The 21,652-nt window shown below is 35.6% G+C and overlaps 4 protein-coding genes and 2 non-coding genes across 6 annotated transcripts; 4 read left to right on the forward strand and 2 right to left on the reverse strand.

The window, feature by feature from the left end:
• Positions 1 to 242: 242 nt before the first annotated feature.
• On the forward strand, positions 243 to 2,619 carry LOC147564693 (protein FAR1-RELATED SEQUENCE 5-like). The gene is made up of 3 exons (XM_086636131.1): positions 243 to 2,333; positions 2,432 to 2,482; positions 2,581 to 2,619. The coding sequence occupies exons 1-3, from the start codon at positions 243 to 245 to the stop codon at positions 2,617 to 2,619; spliced, it is 2,181 nt and encodes a 726-aa protein (XP_086492257.1).
• Positions 2,620 to 5,024: 2,405 nt separating this feature from the next.
• LOC147564694 (uncharacterized) lies at positions 5,025 to 8,716 on the forward strand. Its single transcript, XM_086666097.1, has 11 exons — positions 5,025 to 5,502; positions 5,646 to 5,832; positions 5,904 to 6,037; positions 6,128 to 6,240; positions 6,652 to 6,806; positions 6,887 to 6,966; positions 7,389 to 7,565; positions 7,876 to 7,955; positions 8,172 to 8,221; positions 8,324 to 8,455; positions 8,542 to 8,716. The coding sequence occupies exons 1-11, from the start codon at positions 5,113 to 5,115 to the stop codon at positions 8,640 to 8,642; spliced, it is 1,599 nt and encodes a 532-aa protein (XP_086522223.1). The 5' UTR covers positions 5,025 to 5,112; the 3' UTR covers positions 8,643 to 8,716.
• A 750-nt stretch (positions 8,717 to 9,466) lies between these two features.
• LOC147564695 (U5 spliceosomal RNA) lies at positions 9,467 to 9,582 on the reverse strand. The gene has a single exon (XR_015231551.1). It is a non-coding gene; the product is annotated as a U5 spliceosomal RNA (small nuclear RNA).
• Positions 9,583 to 10,667: 1,085 nt separating this feature from the next.
• On the forward strand, positions 10,668 to 15,975 carry LOC147564696 (uncharacterized). The gene is made up of 11 exons (XM_086649279.1): positions 10,668 to 11,604; positions 11,711 to 11,897; positions 11,975 to 12,108; positions 12,183 to 12,295; positions 13,810 to 13,964; positions 14,045 to 14,124; positions 14,609 to 14,788; positions 15,092 to 15,171; positions 15,386 to 15,435; positions 15,524 to 15,655; positions 15,738 to 15,975. The coding sequence occupies exons 1-11, from the start codon at positions 11,212 to 11,214 to the stop codon at positions 15,836 to 15,838; spliced, it is 1,605 nt and encodes a 534-aa protein (XP_086505405.1). The 5' UTR covers positions 10,668 to 11,211; the 3' UTR covers positions 15,839 to 15,975.
• Positions 15,976 to 16,617: 642 nt separating this feature from the next.
• LOC147564697 (U5 spliceosomal RNA) lies at positions 16,618 to 16,737 on the reverse strand. The gene has a single exon (XR_015231552.1). It is a non-coding gene; the product is annotated as a U5 spliceosomal RNA (small nuclear RNA).
• Positions 16,723 to 20,390, forward strand: LOC147564698 (serine carboxypeptidase-like). Its single transcript, XM_086649289.1, has 9 exons — positions 16,723 to 17,688; positions 17,896 to 18,064; positions 18,185 to 18,304; positions 18,636 to 18,779; positions 18,867 to 19,017; positions 19,112 to 19,200; positions 19,308 to 19,566; positions 19,698 to 19,831; positions 20,117 to 20,390. Exons 1-9 carry the CDS (start codon positions 17,384 to 17,386, stop codon positions 20,243 to 20,245), a joined length of 1,500 nt encoding a protein of 499 aa, XP_086505415.1. The 5' UTR covers positions 16,723 to 17,383; the 3' UTR covers positions 20,246 to 20,390.
• The last annotated feature ends 1,262 nt before the right edge of the window (positions 20,391 to 21,652 follow it).

The raw sequence follows: 21,652 nt of genomic DNA on the forward strand, positions 1-21,652 counted from the left end.
GTATAATTTGGTAATTTTAGTATAATTGGGATATGTTTGAATCTTGATGTTTGAATCTTCATTCCTCAAAAGTATCAAGGTTATGTTAAAGGTAGTATACTGGGTTGTTGTTAGTTTAGATGTATATCTTTTCTTTTTAGGATTGGTTTTTTTTGTTATTGGTTACAGACAGCTTTAATTCTTAGTAGTTGAAGTAGTTAGAATTTTTTTAATATTTTCTTAATAGAATATCTTTTGCAGAGATGCCGCAATCTTCAGAAAGTAAACATATGGATGATTTTGAGCTAATGTCCGAGAAAGAAAGTGACAAACATAAAGAAGTAATTGTACCAAGTGTTGGTTTGGAGTTCCAAACCGTTGATGAAATGTATGAAGTATGTCTTTCTTATGCTAGAAAAGAAGGGTTCTCAATATGCAAACGATCATCAAAAAAAGAGGAAGGAGTAGTTCGATACATTACACTGACTTGTGGGAAAAATGGGTCAGCTAAATCAGCAAGTAGCAATCCTATTCAACCACAACCTACTAGTAAAACTGGGTGTCAAGCCAAAATTTGTGGGAAGTTGAATGAAAGTGGGAAGTACGAAATTACTAGTGTTCTTTTAGAGCACAATCATATTCTTAGTCCCGGAAAAGCACGCCACTTCAGATGTTATCGAAAGATTAATGCACATGTGGCAAGACAACTTGAAATTAGTGATATGGCAGGAATTAAAGTGAACCGAAACTATAAGCAACATGTTGTAGCAGCTGGTGGACATGAGAATGTCCCATTTAATGAAAGAGATTGCAGAAATTATATACAAAAGAAAAGAGCAATTCGTCTTGGGGAAGGAGATGCTGCAGCTATTCAACGATACTTTTTGACTATGCAGAAGAAGACCAATGGTTTTGTTTTTAGTATGGATTTAGACGATGAGGGTTGCTTACGAAATGTGTTTTGGGCAGATAGGAGGAGTAGAGAGGCATACAAAGAATTTGGCGATGTTGTAACATTCGATACAACCTACCTAACAAATAAATATGGTCTTCCTTTTGCTCCTTTTGTTGGGATTAACCATCATGGACAGTCTATTCTTTTGGGTTGTGGTTTATTGTCTAATGAAGATACAGAGACATTTAGTTGGTTGTTTAGGACTTGGCTTGATTGTATGGATGGTAAGGCGCCTGATGGTATTATTACAGATCAAGATCAAGCTATGCGGTGTGCTATTGAAGAAGTTTTTCCTAACACAAGACACCGATGGTGTCTTTGGCATATAATGAAGAAGATACCTCAAAAACTAAGTAGCTACAAAGAATACAAGAAGATAAATACTACGCTACATGATATTGTTTATGACACAGTTAGCATCGAAGAGTTCGAGTCTAAGTGGAAATATATGATGGATCATTATAGTTTATGGGATAATCGATGGTTGGATGATATGTATAGAGAGAGAAAACGATGGGTTCCAATATTTGTGAAACCTTACTTCTGGGCAGGAATGTCTAGTACCCAACGAAGTGAGAGTATGAATGCGTTTTTTGATGGATATGTTAACGCGAAAACTTCATTAAAGGTTTTTGTTGAACAATACAACGTCGCTTTAAAGGATAAAGTTGAGAAAGAGGCAAGAGAAGACTTTAGGTCTTATAACTTTGTCTTGCCTTTAGTGACTCCTTTCGAAATAGAAAAACAGATGAGGGGCATTTACACACTAGCTAAGTTTCAAGATTTTCACTCCGAACTATCTGGAAAACTTGCTTGTGACTATGTGGATGTTAGAGAGTATGGCGGACAGTATGAGTATTTAATTTCGGAGAAAAAGGAATTTAGTAAGGCTAAATATCTGGTGTTGTTTCAGCCTACTGAGTGTGAGATTAAATGTAATTGTCTTTTGTTTGAGTCTAAGGGCATTTTATGCCGACATTCACTAATGGTGTTGTGTAGAAATGATGTAAAGGTCATACCAGAGAAATACATTCTAAGGAGATGGAGGAAGGATGTGAAAAGATCTCATACACGGGTTAATGTAAACTATGGCGGGTGGGATACAACACCAGAACAGAAGCGTTATGATGAATTATGTTTGTTATTCACTGAAATAGCAGATGAGGCATCTTTGGACGAGAAAAGCACTAATCATTTAAAAGAATGGATGTCGAAATATAAGTTGAAGGTGAACTCAAAAGAAGTCAAGAGAACTAGTTCAGGGACAAGTCGACAAACGGGTTATACAGTTGACTGTGAGGATAATGCACGTGAAGATATCCATGATCCTGTGTTAGTTAAGTCGAAGGGGCGTCCAAGAGAGACTAGATTTAAAAAGAAACCATACAAAAAGAGAAAAGTAAGTCGTGTTTGTCTAACTTACCTCTATTAATGTTTCATATTTCTCTTACATTGTCTATTATATTAAATTGTATTATGTTTGTGTTTATTTTCTAGGTTTCCGCTTTTTGTGAGCCCGAGGTGAAGACACAAGAGAGTTTGCCCCAAGTATATTCAGCGCCGGAACCTATGATGGTAATTTGTTAACTTACCTATTTTCATCTTATTTAGTTAAAATTCTTAGCATGTTTGTGTTTATTTTATAGATTCCAACTTCTAAGATGAACAGAATCCATTATCATTGATTTTCTATTTGTCAAAAATAGATAAACTTTATTATAAGCTCAACATAGTATTTAAATAAACACACAAGACCACACCATTACCTTTCACTTTCCGTTAGTCGAGCCATCGCCTGCAAAACAGTAACCTAAGCAAACAAAATATAGCATCACATTACATTTAGAAAAAAATAGTACACATTCAAAATTTAGAATGTAAGAGCACAACTAGAAATCAATGATGTTTCCCTAAACCTTAACTTCTCCAATCATAAGCAACTAAACCCAATTGAGAAAAACTCGGTATCTGTTGGAACTTGAGCTTAATCACACAATAAAATTGAAAACTAACAAAAACCCATTATAAAATTACATCTAAACTAACAAAAACCCAGTATACTACATTTAACATAACACAGATACTTTTGATGTGTTAGGGTAATTTCATTTTATGGAGAAATAGTTTCAATCTACTTCAAAGAAGAAGAATTCAAACTGTAAATGCTTATAGCTGATAAATAAAGTAGTTAGGAGACTATATACGACTAGCTGAAGAAGTAGCTCTATAAACAACGAATCTCATTAATAATCAAATAGAACAATTTCATAGGGTTAGAAAACTATTACCAGTACACTAGTTAATAGCTGGTAAGATTCGTTGGAAACTAAAAGATGTTCAATATTGCTAACCAGATCAAATATCCTACTTTCTCTACAGCAAAGTAGATAAACCCTAAATCTAAACCCTCAACATACATAAATTAAGCATAGTTAAATAGATAAACCCTAAAGTATTATAATCAACGTTTCCCCCAAAACATAGTTAAGTAAATAGATCTTGACCTAATGTCTGCAATTTTTTAATAAACGTTTCCCCCAAAACAAACAATTAGTAAAGAATTCAAACCCTAAAGTATTATGTAAGAGTAAAGAAGAATCAAGATGATAAACCCAAATATATACTTATTGTATTAAAAAGAAAGAACCAGATTTATAATTCTCTTTCATAACTCCAACAAAACTGAAAAAAAACTCAAGATAAACCTAGAGAGATTGAAGAATTTACTTGTATAGAGAGAGAGAGGATGAGAGGTTGACAGAGAGAGAGATGCCAAGAAACCCTATGAGATGGTGATTTTCGGTTGTAACTAAGAGTCGATTTGTTTTGGTGAAACCACGAAACCCTAGCTCGGTTTGGGGGAAAATTTTTGTTCGTGAAGATGGGTAAAAAGTCGGGAGCCTCTTGCTGGAAAGAAATCAGATTTCTTTTACTTTAATAAGCGTCCTCAACTGTAATTATACCTAATATTAAGGACTCCTCTTAAATTCCCCCAATAACTTAAGAAAATTGACTTCCACGTCATAACACACCTCCCGGTTGGCAAGCCAACTCACCCGGCCGGGTTTCGGCCGGGAAATGAGCCGGGAGGTGTATCATTTTTGGTTTTTTAATTCTTCTTCCTTGTTGATTATGAATGTTCATAACTTGAAAGGAGCCTGCACCGACCTCCACTTATTAAAAGTCAAATAAGATGGATCCAATGGCTACTTATTGGGTTGGTTTTGAAATGCACTTGCACCTCACCTAGCTTGTACTAGAGCTACTCATTTTTGGAAAGTTCTTTAGGCACCAATTAAAATTGCTAGGCCTAACCTCTTATTGGAAAAAAAAAAGTGTTAAGAGGGCCAAAGGAGAATAAAATGGCACACACATTTTAAGACACATAAGGGAAAGAAAAAATCAATGTTTTACAAAAACATGCACGTTACTTATTCACATACCCGGATTTGAAAAAAAAAAAAAAAAACCAAGAAATAAAGATCTGACTGCGGCACTGCGCCATTCCGTCTATCTCTCTCACACTTTCACCAACATCACCATCTCTTATCACCACTACCATCAACCATCTTTCTCCCTACCTTTCTTTAGCCTACAACTGTCTTTCTTCCTTAGTTCCTTGTTGATGTCAATGACTCTAACCCTGAAAGTAAGGCCTCACAATCGGGAATATTCTCAAATGCAAATATTTGTGAACCGAATATCTTACGCTAACACATCCATGGTCTAGATATTATCTTCTAAATACTACCCACATTACTTTTTTTTCAATGAAACAGGGGAAAAGAAAAATCAAGCACTATTACAAATGATGGCTTTAAAACCCTGCTAAGTTGTAGACAATCATGCTTGATTATGAGCTAACTAATTATGCTTCCGGTTGCAGTGTGAAAATGTGATGTTGTTAAAAAATCATAATCATATGCACTCACCATTTTTGGTTATATACACATGTAGTAAGGGACCTAACCCAAATGTTGATGAATCAAAGATAAGAACAGAGTCTAACAGAAAATATATACACAATCATAACTTACCCAACAACCCAACACATCTAAGAGATATATAAAAACTAACAACAAATTCAACTGAGAAATATTGGGCACTTTAAAAGATCCCAAAATTTTCTACACCCTATAAGAGAGAAAAATCAACCAGAATTCTAGACAAAGAGAGAGATGGGTAGCTTGATTTCATCAAGAACAATAAGTGTTTTATTTCTTTGTTTATTATTAGTAGATGAATCTCTTTCAAGAAAACCACCATTGTATCAAAGAAGAAGGAACTCTAGAAGTCAAAAAACTCATATATTTCCTTCTAATGATTCTTTAGAAGATTATAAAACCCATTACTATAACCAAACTTTAGATCATTTTAATAGCAACCCTGAAAGTTATACCACTTTCAAGCAAAAATATGTAATTAATACAAAACATTGGGGTGGCCCTAAGAATAACTCTCCCATCTTTGTGTTCCTTGGTGGAGAGGATCCTTTAGATGATGGGAGATTTTATGGTCTAATCACTGACAATGCTCCTTATTTTCAAGCTCTCATGGTGGCCATTGAGGTATATGTAAATAATATCATATTCTTATTTTTTGTGTATTTATATATATATTTTTTTCGATAAAGTAGATATGAACTCCGTTCAACAAAAAAAAAAAGTAGATATGAACTAATTATAATGTTGTTTTATGAACATTATAACAGCATCGATATTATGGCGAGTCTATGCCATTTGAGATGAAAAATGGAGTGGACTTAAATGCTACTACTCTAGGGTATTTAAGCGTAGAACAAGCACTTTCCGACTATGCAGAGGTGATTTGGTATCTTAAAAAGAAATTGCACGCTCAACATTGTCCAGTATTCGTAATCGGTGGTTCATATTCTGGAGGTATAGAAAAATGTATATATATAACTTTATGTCTTGAATTGGTAATATATTATCTTTGTTGTTATATATAGAGTTAGCAGCATGGTTTCGATTAAAATACCCCCACATTGCAATGGGTGTGTGGGCATCGTCAGCTCCGCTTTTGTACGTGAATGACATTAACCATTACGATGAATACGATACCATCGTCACGAAGGATTTCAGGGTAATATCTAATTCAAGTTTATTAAACCATTCTTCCTATTTAATCATTAATCTTGAAATGATTCTTAATAATTGTATTGTTCTTCTATAGGAAGCTAGTGAGAGTTGTTACAATACCATTAAAAATAGTTGGTCTATAATAGACAAGATTGGCTCCAATCCTCAAGGCCTTAAATCCCTTAGCAAGCAATTCAATACTTGCAGGTATAATCTTTGCAACTTCATTTCTCATCTTTTTATTTCTTGGGTTGTGGCTATATCTGAAAAAACAGTAAGTCGGTGAAATGATGAAATAACAGTCTATAGACTTAAGCAACTTTTATAACGAAAAAAATGTATAACAATTATGAAATCTTTGAGAAAAAAGAGAAATGTTATTTAGCCCGAAAAACGAAGCTAACCACAACCCAAAAGCTGATGTTGCCAACTCCCATTGATCCGAGCGTTTATCTCTCCACATGTCCGGACCAATCGGAGCCGGCCACATCGGCTTTTGGGTTGTGCCCTAAAAACGCTCTTTCACACTATCAGCATTATCCCACATCGTTTAAGAATTAACATTTGTAGAGAAAGTATATTACTAACTAGTAAATAAATTGTGTTATTTATATGAAGTGAAATAGAGTCCTCAGATGATCTCAAATATCTTCTAAGCTCAATGTATCGTCAAGCTGCACAATATGGTGGTGTGCAATCCTTAGTAAATGTGATCTGCAATGCCATTGATGGAATGCCTCCAGGAACTGATTCTCTCTCAAGAATATCAGCAGGTTCTTCATTGTTTTCTCTTTTTATTTTCTGATTAAATCTTATAGTACTAGCTAGTTTATAAATGGAATCATTTCTGCAGGTCATAATGCCTTCGAGAGATCTGATTGCAAAAACATGACTCAAGATTACGAGCCGCGGTTAGATATTTTCAATTGGCAGGTCCCTTAGCGTATGAACACACATGCATATATATATATAGTTTTGTCGGCTAAGTCGCCTTTTCATAGTATTAGAACCTTTTTGCAAGAGTTCTTGTGGAGCCTTGCGCATTGGTTTTGTCATATACATAAGTATAATGAGTATTGCACATTGACAGGGCTGGTCCAGGCCCAAAACAATGTTAAGTAAATAAGGCTCGCGTATGTCTTCCACTTCGGGTCTCACCGTTTGCCTAAAAATGATTTTTTCGACTTAAAATTGGAGTTTGCTACCGCTTGCTTTGAAAGTAAGCAGAAACGGGCATCCAATTGGAAGCTTAGAACAATGCTATAGCTCGATATATTCCACGTTATTTTCCGTATTTTTTAAGGAGAGTTAGGTTCAACGGGCTTTATTCTATCAAGCTAAAACTTTGTTTGCAGGAGTGCACAGAGATGGCACCTCCAACTGCAATGAGTAAAAATGACACCATGTTTCAAATAGAAGACGAAGACCAACAACAACAACAAGATGATGATCGCAATTATGTAGATGGCTGCAAATCTCGGTTTGGTGTCCCAGGAAGAATGCATTGGGCTGTCATCGAAGTTGTTGGACAAGTAAGTTATTACAGATCTGTCCTTACATTACGGTACTGTTTTTTTCCTCAAGGCAAGTTTGAAATCTGACTCGAGGACTGAATTACGTCAAGTCGTCAAGTCAAATTTCAGACTGTTTGTTATTCTCTAACTCATCTGAATGGCTAATTTGAGTTGATTTTGGGTCTACTTGATTTAGATTCATATGAGTGAGATGAGTAACATTCAGATAATGAGAAGGAAAAAAATACAAGTACCGCCACATAAAAATTCTCAATAATTTGAAGTACTAGAAAGAGGTTACTAATTAGATTAAACTTTTGATTAACAGGACATTAAGTTGGTGCTTAAAAGGTTTGGTAGCAACATACTCTTCACAAATAGCCTAAAAGACCCCTATAGTGCGGGAGGGTAAGTAAAATACATATACTTCGAAGAATCTAAAAAAAAACGCACTCGTCTACGTCCTTTGAGTAAGTCTAGTATGTATGGCAGCTTACCCTGATTCGTCATAATAGCTCACTGGAGGCTTTTGGTGTAGGAACAGGAAATTAGCTAACTACCATATGAAATTTTTCGTCATGTCTATCATTTCTTCTTTTTCTTTACGTGTTTTCTTTTTTGCAGAGTACTGAAAAGCATCAACAACAACATTCTAGCTCTAAATACAGCTAATGGTACGTATCATTAATAATATTATGGTCTTCTATAACAAATTAACAATGTATTACAAAATTAAAATCAGTGGTTAGAATAACATACTCCAATTTTTATTGTAGGGTCCCATTGTTTGGATATGGGCTATATGTCCACCGATGACCCGGATTGGTTAAATTCACATAAGAAATCAATTATCAAAATCATTAAGAAATGGATAGACCAATACCATGAAGATCTCCTAGCTTTATCAGGTTTGCTATTTATCTCCGAGTTATTAATTAATCTGCCTAATTCTCGATTAATCTAATATATTGTGTTTTTTTCCATTTTATTTCAGATACAAATGCAAAAAGTGGGTCTAATCCCTCGAAGGAGATAAAGTTTATGAACATAGTTTCGCTTGTTTTCTATATTTCTTGTCTTATTTTGATTCATTAACACTTCGATTTGATCCATTTTATCGTATATAACTGGACTTGAATATTAATGATATATCAAGTGGAATTAGAATATACTATTTGCAATGTCTGCGATTAAATCCGTGCAGAATATAGTCCTCGCTTAGACACCTTTAACTCAGTCCTCTGTGAGTCCATTCGTAAGTCCACCCAAACGGCCTAATCCTTGGTGAGCCTACTCATAAAGCCCGTTCAGAAGGCCTGCCTTTGGAAGACTCAAACGATGCGAGGCCACTGTTCTTTGGTTAGCCCCCAAAAGACCTCAAGCATACTGGTCAGCCCACCTGAAAGGCCTTATCCGTGACAGCCTTAGACGAGGTGAGGCCACTGTTCTAGTGAGCCTACCCAAAAAGTCATCAGCCTACTCGTAAGCCCACCCAGACGACAGCCTTATCCAAATCCAGTGTTGTAATCGAAGATAAGAGAGAGGAGAAACCCATACGAGATAATATGATGTATGTTATGGCGGAGTTTCCCTGTCATTGATAAGGTTGGCAAGTAAACAATACCCTCGATTTCAAAGCACAACCATTGTTCAAATCATTTTGCCATTTCAATGGTGAGCTCAGTCGTCATATCAAAAAAAGCTTAACCATTTCCAACTCATGGAACTGGTCCACCCAGAAGGCCTTCGCCAATATACAACTTCATGGACCCGGTCCACCCAGAAGGCCTTCGCCAATATACAACTTCATGGACCTGGCCCACCCAAAAGAACTTGCAAATTTACCAATTCATGGACCTTGCAAAACTAGTTCACCTTGAAGAAAGTTAAAAGTATATTAAATTTGTTTTGATGGAGCCTATCTCTAAGAGAGAGGGCTTTCCAAAAATGGGCGTATACCATTTTAAGCGGCGAGCACACGGTATTCTTTAGTAAAAGGCGAAAGAATAGTTCGCTTTGTGCTCACCGCACGGCTGCGTGATTTGAAAATGAGAAGCTAGCCCATTGTAGAAGCTTCTTCCTATAGTGGCGGTATCTTAACCAGCCAGTATGGGACTATTTAATATCTTTCAGCTTAACAAAACCACATACCTGCCAATAGTCTTATGTGACAATGTATCCTAGCCTTTCCGTTTTCCTCTTTTGGGATCTCAATCTCTGATTTAACTTACCTACTAAACAAATATGGTACAGACAAATCTGAATTTGAAACTCATTTATAAATACAACAAAATATGATATATCAGCCGAAAGTTAAAAGCCCACTCTGAACTAAACGAACGACGAAAATTTCCGGGTCTACTTTCTTCTCTTTATGGCCGAAATTGTAGCCGTCCATGACCTTTTTTGGGTCCATAATCGCCCTTTCATATTGTTGCAAGTAAAATACAAATTAACACTCCATCCTTTTGTAGTGACTAGCCTCAGTACCAATTAACAGCTCTTTCTTTTCCCATGGCTAGCCTCTACTCACTCTAGTGTTGGCCTTCACTCTTTTAAACTGTTTCTCTACAACAAATCATCAGCAATAGAAGCACAACACAAATTGGCCTGTAGAGCTGAAACACCTCTTTCCTGCCTCAAGTGCTCTAATTTCAGGTGGTAGCGTTCTAGGTTTTGATTGAAAAGAGTCCTAAAACTATTCAGCTTATATTGTTAACATTGATTTGATGGAGCCTTTCCCACTTAAGAGAAAGGCTTTCCAAAAATAGGTGTATGCCGCTATTAGTGGCGAGCACACGGTATTCTTTAATAATAATTAGATATCATATTTTAGTTATAAAATGGGTCTATAAGCATACTGATATGCACTTGAAACTAACTTAGCTAGATTTGGATTTTTTTTCTTTATTTGTGGCAAATTTCGGATTGGTTGTCATGAGCATTGGCAGAACTCATGAATGTAAGATGAAAGGGTAATATTGCATGACTTCAAAACATTAATTTACATCATTCATGAAAAATGACTTTCAGCTTATTTTCACTTGTTTATTTCATGTATAAAATATGATTTTTGGTTCTTTATTTCTTATTATTTGCAATCTTCATATCTACAATGTCACAAACAACTTTTTTATATTAAAGGTTAGTTCATATACTCAATAAAAGTGAGACTATGAGACGTTGGAAGAAACTTAAATTGTATGTCAATATCAGTAGTATCATGAAATCCAGATAACTTTAATATCAGTTTATAATTTAAAATTGAATATGAAGCTCGAGATATTTCTAAAGTGACCACACTAGAAGATCAGTTGAAAATCTGAGTCCAAAATTAAAATAGATGTTAAATGCAGATCCAAAAATCAAAATCCTAGAAGATAGGGTTTATATATATGGGTATTGGTCGGTATGTAAGTGGACCCTGGGAGCTAACCCGTTGGAGTTGCTCCAGGCCCACGACCCAAGTAAGCTTACAAATTATGAATCAAAGATAAGAACCGAGTAACAGAAAATATATACAAGATCATAACTTAAACAACAACCCAACACATCTGAGATAAAGACAAATCCAAGTTGAGAGATATTGGGCACTTCAAAAGATCCCAAAATTTTCTACACCCTTAAAGAGAAAAATCAACTAGAATTCTATACACAAAGAGAGATGGGTAGCATGATTTCATCAAGAACAATAAGTGTTTTATTTCTTTGTTTATTATTATTAGTAGATGAATCTCTTTCAAGAAAACCACCACTGTTTCAAAGAAGAAGACACTCTAGAAATCAAAAAACTCGTATATTTCCTTCTAATGATTCTATAGAAGATTACAAAACCCATTACTATAACCAAACTTTAGATCATTTTAACAGCAACCCTGAAAGTTATACCACTTTCAAGCAAAAATATATAGTCAATACAAAACATTGGGGTGGCCCCAAGAATAACTCTCCCATCTTTGTCTTCCTTGGTGAAGAGAGTCCTCTAGAGGATGGGGGATTTTATGGTCTAATCCCTGACAATGCACCTTATTTCCAAGCTCTCATGGTGGCCATTGAGGTATATGTAAATATCATCATATCTAATATTTTATTTATTTGTTTATTTATTTTCGATAAAGTAGATATGAACTAATTATAATGTTGTTCCACGAACATCATAACAGCATCGATATTATGGCGAGTCTATGCCATTTGAGATGAAAAATGGAGTGAACTTAAATGCTACTACTCTAGGGTACTTGAGCGTAGAGCAAGCACTTACCGACTTCGCTGAGGTGATTTGGTATCTTAAAAAGAAATTGCACGCTCAACATTGTCCAGTATTCGTCATTGGTGGTTCATATTCCGGAGGTATAAGATATATATACATATATGTTATATTTTATGTCTTGAGTTGGTAATAAATTATTTTTTGTTTTAATATATAGAGTTAGCAACATGGTTTCGACTAAGATACCCCCACATTGCAATGGGTGCTTGGGCATCTTCAGCTCCACTTTTGTACGCGAATGACATTGATCATTATAATGAATACGATACCATCGTGACGAAGGATTTCAGGGTAATATATCTAATCTAATTCAAGTTTATTAAATCATTCTTCTTATTTATAATAATTGTATTGTTCTTCTATAGGAAGCTAGTGAGAGCTGTTACAATACCATTAAAAATAGTTGGGCTATAATAGATAAGATTGGCTCCAATCCTCAAGGTCTTAAATCCCTTAGCAAGAAATTCAATACTTGCAGGTATAATCTTTGCAACTTTTTCATTTCTCATCTTTTTATTTCATGGGTTGTGGCTATATCTGAAAAAACAGTAAGGTGCTGTTTGTTTTTTTTATTTTTCAGATTTCAGATGTTTGTTTTTTTCTTTAACAAAATCTGAAAATTTGACTGAATTGGCTTAACATCTGAATAGGCTGAATAAAAGGCCATCCATTTCAGACTTTAAAACAAGTCTGAAATTGGGCCCAACATCTGAAATAAACTCAAATGACTAGAATACCCCTGGGAAAATCAGTTTTTCCATTTCTTTTGTCATTTTTTTACACAACCGGCCACCACCGTCCATCACCGCCGCCACCACCGTCACCGGCCTATAACTACTACCACTGACAAGAACCACCACCAACCACCAGAACCACCACCTTATCCTTACCTTTTTTTATCTTTTCTAGAGAGATAAACACCACACCAGAGAAAAATTAGGGCAAACTTGTACTGCCATTAGTGCAAAATACTCCAGGATCCTAGTACATCCGTCGTCAAGTGATTCAAGCTTCATAATAATATGATCCGAAGGGGATAGAACATCAAAAGGTTTGTGAACCCTCGCGGCTTCGCCGGATCTGGCAAGGTTATTTAGCTCGAAACCCTCGCCGGATTTGGCGAGGGTTATAGGTCTCTGATATTTGATTGTAGATACAGAGGAGAGAGCTCTCTAATCTTTGATCTCAGACATTGAGGGAGGGAGGGAGAGAGATATAGGGATAGAGAGAGAGAGAGAGAGAGAATTCCTACCAGGCAGCCATCAGGAGAGAGATTGAGTTGGGAAAAAGAAGGAGAAGATAACTTCATTAGGGTTTTTAGTTTTGTAGAGTTGGAGAAAGAGAAATTAGGGTTTTTATTAAAAAGAGTAATAAGGGTATATATGTTATATTTTTTATTCAGACTTAATTATTCAGATTAAAAAAACAAATATCTTAATTATAAAATAATTCAATCATTTCAGATTCAGCCAATTCAGTTCAGCCAATTCAGATTCAGCCAATTCAGATTCAGACCTCCATAAAAAAACAAACACAACCTAAGTCAGTAAAATGACGAAATAACAGTCTATAGACTTAAGCAACTTTTATAAGGAAAGCAAAAGTATTACAGTTAACGAAAAAAAAGCACAACAATTATGGAATGCATAAGAGAAAAGAGAAATGTTATTTGGCTCGAAAATGAGAATCGACCACTGCACGAAAGTTGATGCGACCGACTCCCATTGGTATGGGCGCTTTTCTCTCCTCTTGTCTAGACCAATGGCAACCGGCCACATCAGCTTCAGGACTGTGGTCAGCCCCCATTGTCGAGCCCAATAACATTTCTGGAAAGAAAAATGACCAAATGGCAAAAAAAATACTTAGAAAACAATGTGCCCTAAAAACGGTATGCCACAGTATCAGCATTATCCCGCATCGTTTAAGCATTAACATTTGTAGAGAAAGTATTTGTATACTAATTAGTACATAAATTGTGTTATTTATTTATAGTGAAATGCAATCCTCAGATGATCTCAAAGGTCTTCTAAACTCGATGTATTGTGAAGCTGCACAATATGGTGGTGTGCAATCCTTAGTAAATGTGATCTGTAATGCCATTGATGAAATGCCTCCAGGAACTGATTCTCTTTCAAGAATATCAGCAGGTTCTTCATTGGTTTCTCTTTTTATTTTCTCATTAAATCTTATAATACTAGCTAGGTTATAAATGGAACAATTTCTGCAGGTTATAATGCCTTCAAGGGCTCTGATTGCACAAACACAACTCAAGATTACGATCCGTGGTCAGATATTTTCTATTGGCAGGTACTTTAACGTACACACACATAAATATATATAGTTTTCTCGGCTCAGTCGCCTTTTACGTAGTATTAGAACCTTTTTGCCGAGGGTTTCTTGTAGAGCCTTCGGCATTGGATTTTCAAGTAGATGTATAATGAGTATGCCCATTGACAGGGCTGGCCCAGGCCCAAAACAACGTTAATAATTAAGGCTCCCATAATCTAGACCTTACAGGTTTAACCTTATCTACAATTTTTTTTTTTTTGCGAAACTCACTTTGACTGACTAGTAACATATATGTCGCTCCACTTCCGATCTCACCCTTTAGTCCTTTACAGAGAAAAGAGATAGAGTCGTTATAATTGGAGTTTGACGACCAATTAAGCAGAAATAAGCATCCAACAAGAAGCTTAGAACCATGCTATAGCTCGTTATATTCCACATTAATTTTTAAGGGGAGTTAGGCTCAACAGGCTTTATTACATAAAGTTAAAATCTTGCTTTGCAGGAGTGTACAGAGATGGCACCTCCAACTGCAATGAGTAAAAATGACACCATGTTTCAAATAGAAGAAGAAGAAGACCAACAACAACAACAAGATGATGATCGCAATTATGTAGATGGCTGCAAATCTCGGTTTGGTGTCCCAGGAAGAATGCATTGGGCTGTCATCGAAGTTGTTGGACAAGTAAGTTATTACAGATCTGTCCTTACATTACGGTACTGTTTTTTTCCTCAAGGCAAGTTTGAAATCTGACTCGAGAACTGAATTACGTCAAGTCAAACTTCAGACTGTTTGTTATTCTCTAACTCATCTGAATGGCTAATTTGAGTTGATTTTGGGTCTACTTGATTTAGATTCAGATGAGTGAGATGAGTTACATTCAGACAATGAGAAGGAAAAAAAACACAAGTACCGCCACATAAAAATTCTCAATAATTTGAAGTACTAGAAAGAGGTTACTAATTAGATTATACTTTTGATTAACAGGACATTGAGTTGGTGCTTAAAAGGTTTGGTAGCAACATACTCTTCACAAATAGCCTAAAAGACCCCTATAGTGCGGGAGGGTAAGTAAAATACATATACTTCGAAGAATCTACAAAAAAAAAGGCAGTCATCTACGTCCTTTGAGTAAGTCTAGTATGTATGTCAGCTTACCCTGATTCGTCATAATAGCTGGAGGCTTTTGATGTAGGAACAGGAAATTAGCTAACTACCATATGAAATTTTCCGTCATGTCTATCATTTCTTCTTTTTCTTTACGTGTTTTCTTTTTTGCAGAGTACTGAAAAGCATCAACAACAACATTCTAGCTCTAAATACAGTTAATGGTAGGTATCATTAATAATTATGGTCTCCTCTAACGATGTATGACAAAATTAATATAAGTGGTTAGAATAACATACTTTTTTATTGTAGGGTCCCATTGTTTGGATATGGAGTCTATGTCACCCAATGACCCGGATTGGTTAAATTCACATAAGAAATCAATTATCAAAATCATTAAGAAATGGATAGACCAATACCATGAAGATCTCCTAGCTTTATCAGGTTTGTTATTTATCTCCGAGTTATTAATCTGCCTAATTCTTGATTAATCTAATATATTGCGGTATTTTCCATTTTATTTCAGATACAAATGCAAAAAGTGGCTCTAATCCCTTGAAGGAGATAAAGTTTATGAACATAGTTTCGCTTGTTTTCTATATTTCTTATCTTGTTTTGATTCATTAACACTTTGATTTTTTTTTTTTTTGTTGAGATAATTAACACTTTGATTTGATCCTTTTTATCGTATATAATTGGACTTGAACATTATTGACATATCAATTGGAATTAGAATATACTATTTGCAATGTCTACGATTAAAATTTGTGCAGAATATAGTCCTCACTTAGACACCTTTAACTTAGTCCTTTGTGAGTCCACTCGTAAGTCCACCCAAACGGCCTTATCCTTGGCGAGCCTACTCATAAGGCCATTCAGAAAGCATGTCCTTGGAAGACTCAAACAACGCGAGGGCACTGTTCTTTGGTTAGCCCCCCGAATGGCCTTGAGCATAATCGTCAGTCCACCTAAAAGGCCTTATACTTGACAGACTTAAACGAGGTGAGGCCACTATTCTAGTGAGCCACCCAAAAAGCCTTGAGCCTACTCGTAAAGCCCACCCAGACGACGGCCTTATCCAAATCCAATTATCCAAATCCAATGTTGTAATTGAAGATAAGAGAGAGAGAGAGGAGAAACCCATACGAGATAATATGATAGTATGTTGTAGCGCAGTTTTCCTGGTCCACCCAGAAGGCCTTTGCCAACTCTCCTGCCTCAGTGCTAAAATTTCAGATGCTCGGTGTACTAGGTTTTGATTGAAAAGAGTCGTAAAACTGTTCAGCTTATATTTTTAACATTGATTTGATGGAGCCTTCCCCAATTAAGGGAAAAGCTTTCCACGTTTTGATTGAAAAGAGTCGTAAAACTGTTCAGCTTATATTTTTAACATTGATTTGATGGAGCCTTCCCCAATTAAGGGAAAAGCTTTCCAAAAATAGGCGTATGCCGCTATTAGCGGCGAGCACACGGTATTCTTTAGTAAAAGGCGAAAGAATAGTTCGCTCTGTGCTCACCGCACGGCTCCGTGATTATTTTAAGAAGCAACTGATCCTTTATATAAGAGTGAGGACAGAGAGAGGTGGTTATTACCTGGCCAATGTGGGACTATCTTTTGATTAAAATTTCGTTTCTTTGCCGGGGAAACCCCAAAATATCGCACACTACCTAATCTCTCTCTAGAATTGTCGTTGGTGATTTCATTTCATATCTCGAACACCTTCTATTAGAAGAATGAGGAAAACTGGAAGTAGAAAGATGGATTCGATGATTGTCTGGAAGATGATGTCAAAGGCTATGTTTCCTCCATACTTAGGGTTCCGATTAATCATTCTTCTAGTTCTCAACTCCGCATTATGATCGAAGAATCCCAAGAAGAATCAGCTGCGACTACTAGGGTTTCATCAACCCCGTTTTTCATGTACCGACAGTCATTTTCCTAAAAGCAATCAGATTGTAAAAGCAATGTTAATTAAAACTAGGGTTTGTAGAGACTTGCACTCCAACAATATTTGAATGGTTGGTTACTTTTTGTATATAGTAAGTACACTGAACTTGCTTTTCACTCCAAGATTCTTTCCCCTTGTTGGCAAAGTCATCTCCTTTCCATAATTCACACACTATTTAAATTCAAACTTTTTCTCTCATTTTTATCATTCACAAACAACAAAAATGTATCAAAATATCTTACTTACATGTTCATGTTTTATTCTTCTCATTTCTCATTTCTCTTATGCAATTCCACCTGATCATCAACTTCTTTCTAATGCGGAACAACTTATACAACGCTTAAATCTTTTTCCTAAAGATGCATCCCCTGAAATCATGTTAGAGGATTCTTCGGTGTCCTCCAAATTGGTTGAGAAAAACTTTAAGTTTCCTAATTTAATTGAATCAGGTAGTAGTAGTAGTGGTTCTGTTGAAGATCTAGGTCATCATGCTGGGTACTACAAGATTCAACATTCTCACGCTGCCAGGTCATTTTCTCTCTGTATCAATTATTAAATATTCATCCAAATTTTACGAAATTTCAGTTAATTCGTGTACAACTTAGTTTCCTCATCCTCATTCTTTTTCCCAAAATATAAATTTCTACATGGAACTACGCTCAAGTTTTTGATGTAATTCTTATGGCTTGTATATGTAAAAGCCTTACAGCTGGTTGTATATGCTATTTTTTGTAGGATGTTCTACTTTTTCTTCGAATCAAGAAACAAGAAGGACGATCCTGTTGTGATATGGTTAACAGGAGGCCCAGGGTGTGCTAGTGAAGTTGCTCTCTTCTATGAAAATGGACCATTCACTATTGCAAACAACATGTCTCTTTTGTGGAATGATTATGGTTGGGACATGGTATTTATTCTTGACTTTGGTTATTGCAATCGCAAAACAAGAAATTGTGATTTTGTTTACTTGTTACGTTCTTTTGATTGCTTCAACAAGTTTTAAATAAATTTTGTTGTTATTTTGTAGGCATCCAACTTAATTTATGTTGATCAGCCAACTGGAACCGGATTTAGTTATAGTTCAGATCAACGTGACCTTCGTCAGAATGAGGAAGGAGTTAGTAATGATCTATATGACTTCTTGCAGGTATAGTGATCTTTACGAATTTGCTCTTCATCCTTAAGCTGATGATCCAATTCAGTCGGATTGGACTCAGATGAGTCAAAGTTAGATGCTATACCTCTTAAGGTGGTGTTTGTTTTTTCTCATCGTTTGAATTGGACTCTTCTGAATTCGAAATGTCTAACTCGAATGGGCTGAAAATTATTCATCAGAAGAGTCAGGCATCACAAGTCAGACAAAAACAAACATTCTGAAATCTTGACTCAAGTCAATTTAGACCTGGAGTCAGATTTCAGATCTGACTTAAAAAAAATAATCGACACTACCTTACTTATTTCTTTCAATGAAATGCCAGGCGTTTTTCTCGAAGCATCCTCAATATGCAAAGAATGACTTTTACATAACTGGAGAATCGTATGCTGGACACTATATTCCTGCTTTTGCTTCCCGAGTTCACAAAGGAAACAAAGCTAAAGAAGGAATTCATATAAACCTCAAGGTGAAATGTTTACGGAGCTTATCAACTAGTTTTCATATAAATATGGTGTTTTTTTTTAACTAGCTTGACTAAGAAATGGTTGAACAGGGATTTGCAATCGGTAATGGGCTTACAGATCCTGCAATCCAGTATAAAGCATACACAGATTATGCTTTAAACATGGGACTCATCCAAAAATCTGATCACAAGAATATCAATGAAATGATTCCAGAATGCGAAAGAACAATAGAACTTTGTGGTAACTTGTTGCGTTTCGTTTGCTGTTATTATCTATTTCACTTTTTCTTTTTTCAGATCATTCATTTCTTGATCATTTGGAAATTCTGTTTTAGGTACTAATGGTGATGAAGATTGCATCAGAGCATACTCAGCTTGCACTTCTATATTCAACAAAGTCATGGATCTCGCAGGAAATATCAATGTAAGGAACCAAAAAAATTTAATTTTTTTGGCATATGAAGAATTTTTGGATGTGTATGAAAAAAGAACTTTATCTGAGACTTGGATGATTATTGTTTATTTCTGCAGTATTATGATATTAGAAAGCAGTGTGAAGGAAATCTCTGTTATGATTTTTCGAATATGGAGAAATTTCTAAATGAGAAAACTGTTAGGAATGCTCTTGGAGTGGGGAACATAGAATTCGTCTCGTGTAGTCCAAGAGTATACGAGGCAATGAGGAAAGATTGGATGAAGAATCTTGAAGTTGGTATTCCGGCTCTTCTCGAAGATGGCATCAAGTTGCTTATATATGCTGGGGAATATGATCTAATATGCAACTGGCTTGGTAATTCTCTCGTTTTTTTTACCAAAACCTATTTTACATGATTTCTAGGAATCCTACATCTTTTTCACGAAGTGGTCATGAATTCTCATGAGTATTCTATTTTCTAAGCTACGGTTTTTTATTTCGAGCAGGAAACTCAAATTGGGTTCATGCGATGGAATGGTCTGGGCAACAAAAATTCGCTCGAGCATCCAATGTTCCTTTCACGGTTGACGGTTCAGAAGCAGGAATACTGAAAAGCAATGGTCCTCTCACTTTTCTCAAGGTTCATCTCTTTCTCTCTCTCTCTGATACATTGTCAGATTATTTGTAATGCTAGATATGTAAACCAAGCTATATAACTACATCATATGGTAGTATATATACATACCAAATCTCGAAAATGTAGACCACCAAAAGATACTCAGTAGGCTACTAGGCACGGTATTCATATATGTCACGTGGTTAAGAAAATGTGGTCCGTGTTATCTCTCGTGATATCTCAATTCTCAGGCTTGTTTGCTATGTACAAGCGACAGTTCTGAAACTATGCAAATGTTGACTCTTTCAGGTTCACGATGCTGGTCACATGGTTCCGATGGATCAGCCAAAGGCTGCATTAGAGATGCTTAAAAGATGGACTCAAGATAAATTGACTACTGAAGAAGTTGCCCACGTGGGTCTTGTAAAAGACCTATAACTGATTTTATTGTATTCTGCTATATCTTCTTGCATTCAGTACAGAAAAATAAACATGAATGGCAAATCTATATGTTATGAGATTATGTTCTTAGTTCTTACACTTTGTTTACGCTTGCAATTAATGTATGGATGTGAAGTGTAAACTCTTTGGATGATTCCTACAACAAAAAAAATATAAGCCTGAATAAAAGAGCCGATCGAGGCCCTAAGCTGACTTGGACGACCTGGAGTTTGCCCCAGGGCCGTGCCTGAGAATTAAGGGGCCCTGGGCGAATTCTTTTTGTAGCCCTTTTGTATAATAAAAAATTACAAATGAAAATTGAGAAAATGCAAGGTAATATGTTAGTTCATAGTATAGATAAATCGAAATGTATTTTGGGAAAAACAGTCGTAAGAAAATTTTTCCGTTTTAAAATTTCATTTTATAAAAAAATCTAGTCTAAAAATCCACGATAACTTAAACCCATATTTTTGTTTCTTCTAATGAAATATTAAGGTTTTATGAAATGTTTAGATCTTAATATTAACAATATAGATTGTTCGCTACTTATTAAATATGACCAGGAGGAGAACAAAGACTTTTAGTGAGCATGACTAGTTTAAAATAATTGAAAAAATAATAATTTATCTTTTTTTAATTGTTCAGCGTGTGTCTAACCCTTGACCTCTGAGGTGGAAGATTATACCTCTTACCATTCCAAAAAGGGTTGTTGGCAAAAAAAAATCATATTTACACTAAGTTAGAATCTAAGTAATTTTTTTGAATATGATGTCTTTTGTGTAATAATTTTGGCATATATATTTACATATTGATAGCATTTTCTTAAATTTTCATTTTAAAAAACACTTCAAAAATTGAAAATTCATCCAAAATAACGAGATAGTAGTATAATGTAGTAGAATTAAAGGTATATTTAACACTTTTACCCTCAACCTACAAAGTTTGAAAAGAAATCAAAAGATTTGAGTGGAGAGGGATTCAAACCCGTGTTTCCACGGTGGAAGCTTAAGAACCCTCCCACTCGGGCAAATAGGCATATTGTGTTATTCCTTGCTACCGAGTTCTAGATAAGTAGCTAGTGTGTTACAAGAAATGGGCACTTGTAGTGGGGGGCCAGTGCGACGCCCTGCCCGCACTGGCCCATGCACGGGTCTGGTTTGCCCCTATTTTTTCAGAGTTCATGGTAAATTATGTAAAGAACAAAGCCTAATCAAAAACCGAGACCGAAAACTGTTTTAGATCTTCGATTTCCTCCGGCGAAGGGGAACTGTTTTAGATCTTGGATTGTCCCTTTGCTGGAATCTCTATTTCCTTCCTACTATTAGTGTGTTGTTTTCGGGTATGGGTTTGGTTCTCATCTATTTTTGTTGTAACTGTAATTGCTGGACCAGAAAACCAAATTCT

Source organism: Eschscholzia californica, unplaced genomic scaffold, assembly GCF_041429995.1.
Source record: "Eschscholzia californica isolate CP2 unplaced genomic scaffold, dmEscCali1.0.p SCAF_1, whole genome shotgun sequence".
Lineage (NCBI taxonomy): Eukaryota > Viridiplantae > Streptophyta > Magnoliopsida > Ranunculales > Papaveraceae > Eschscholzia > Eschscholzia californica.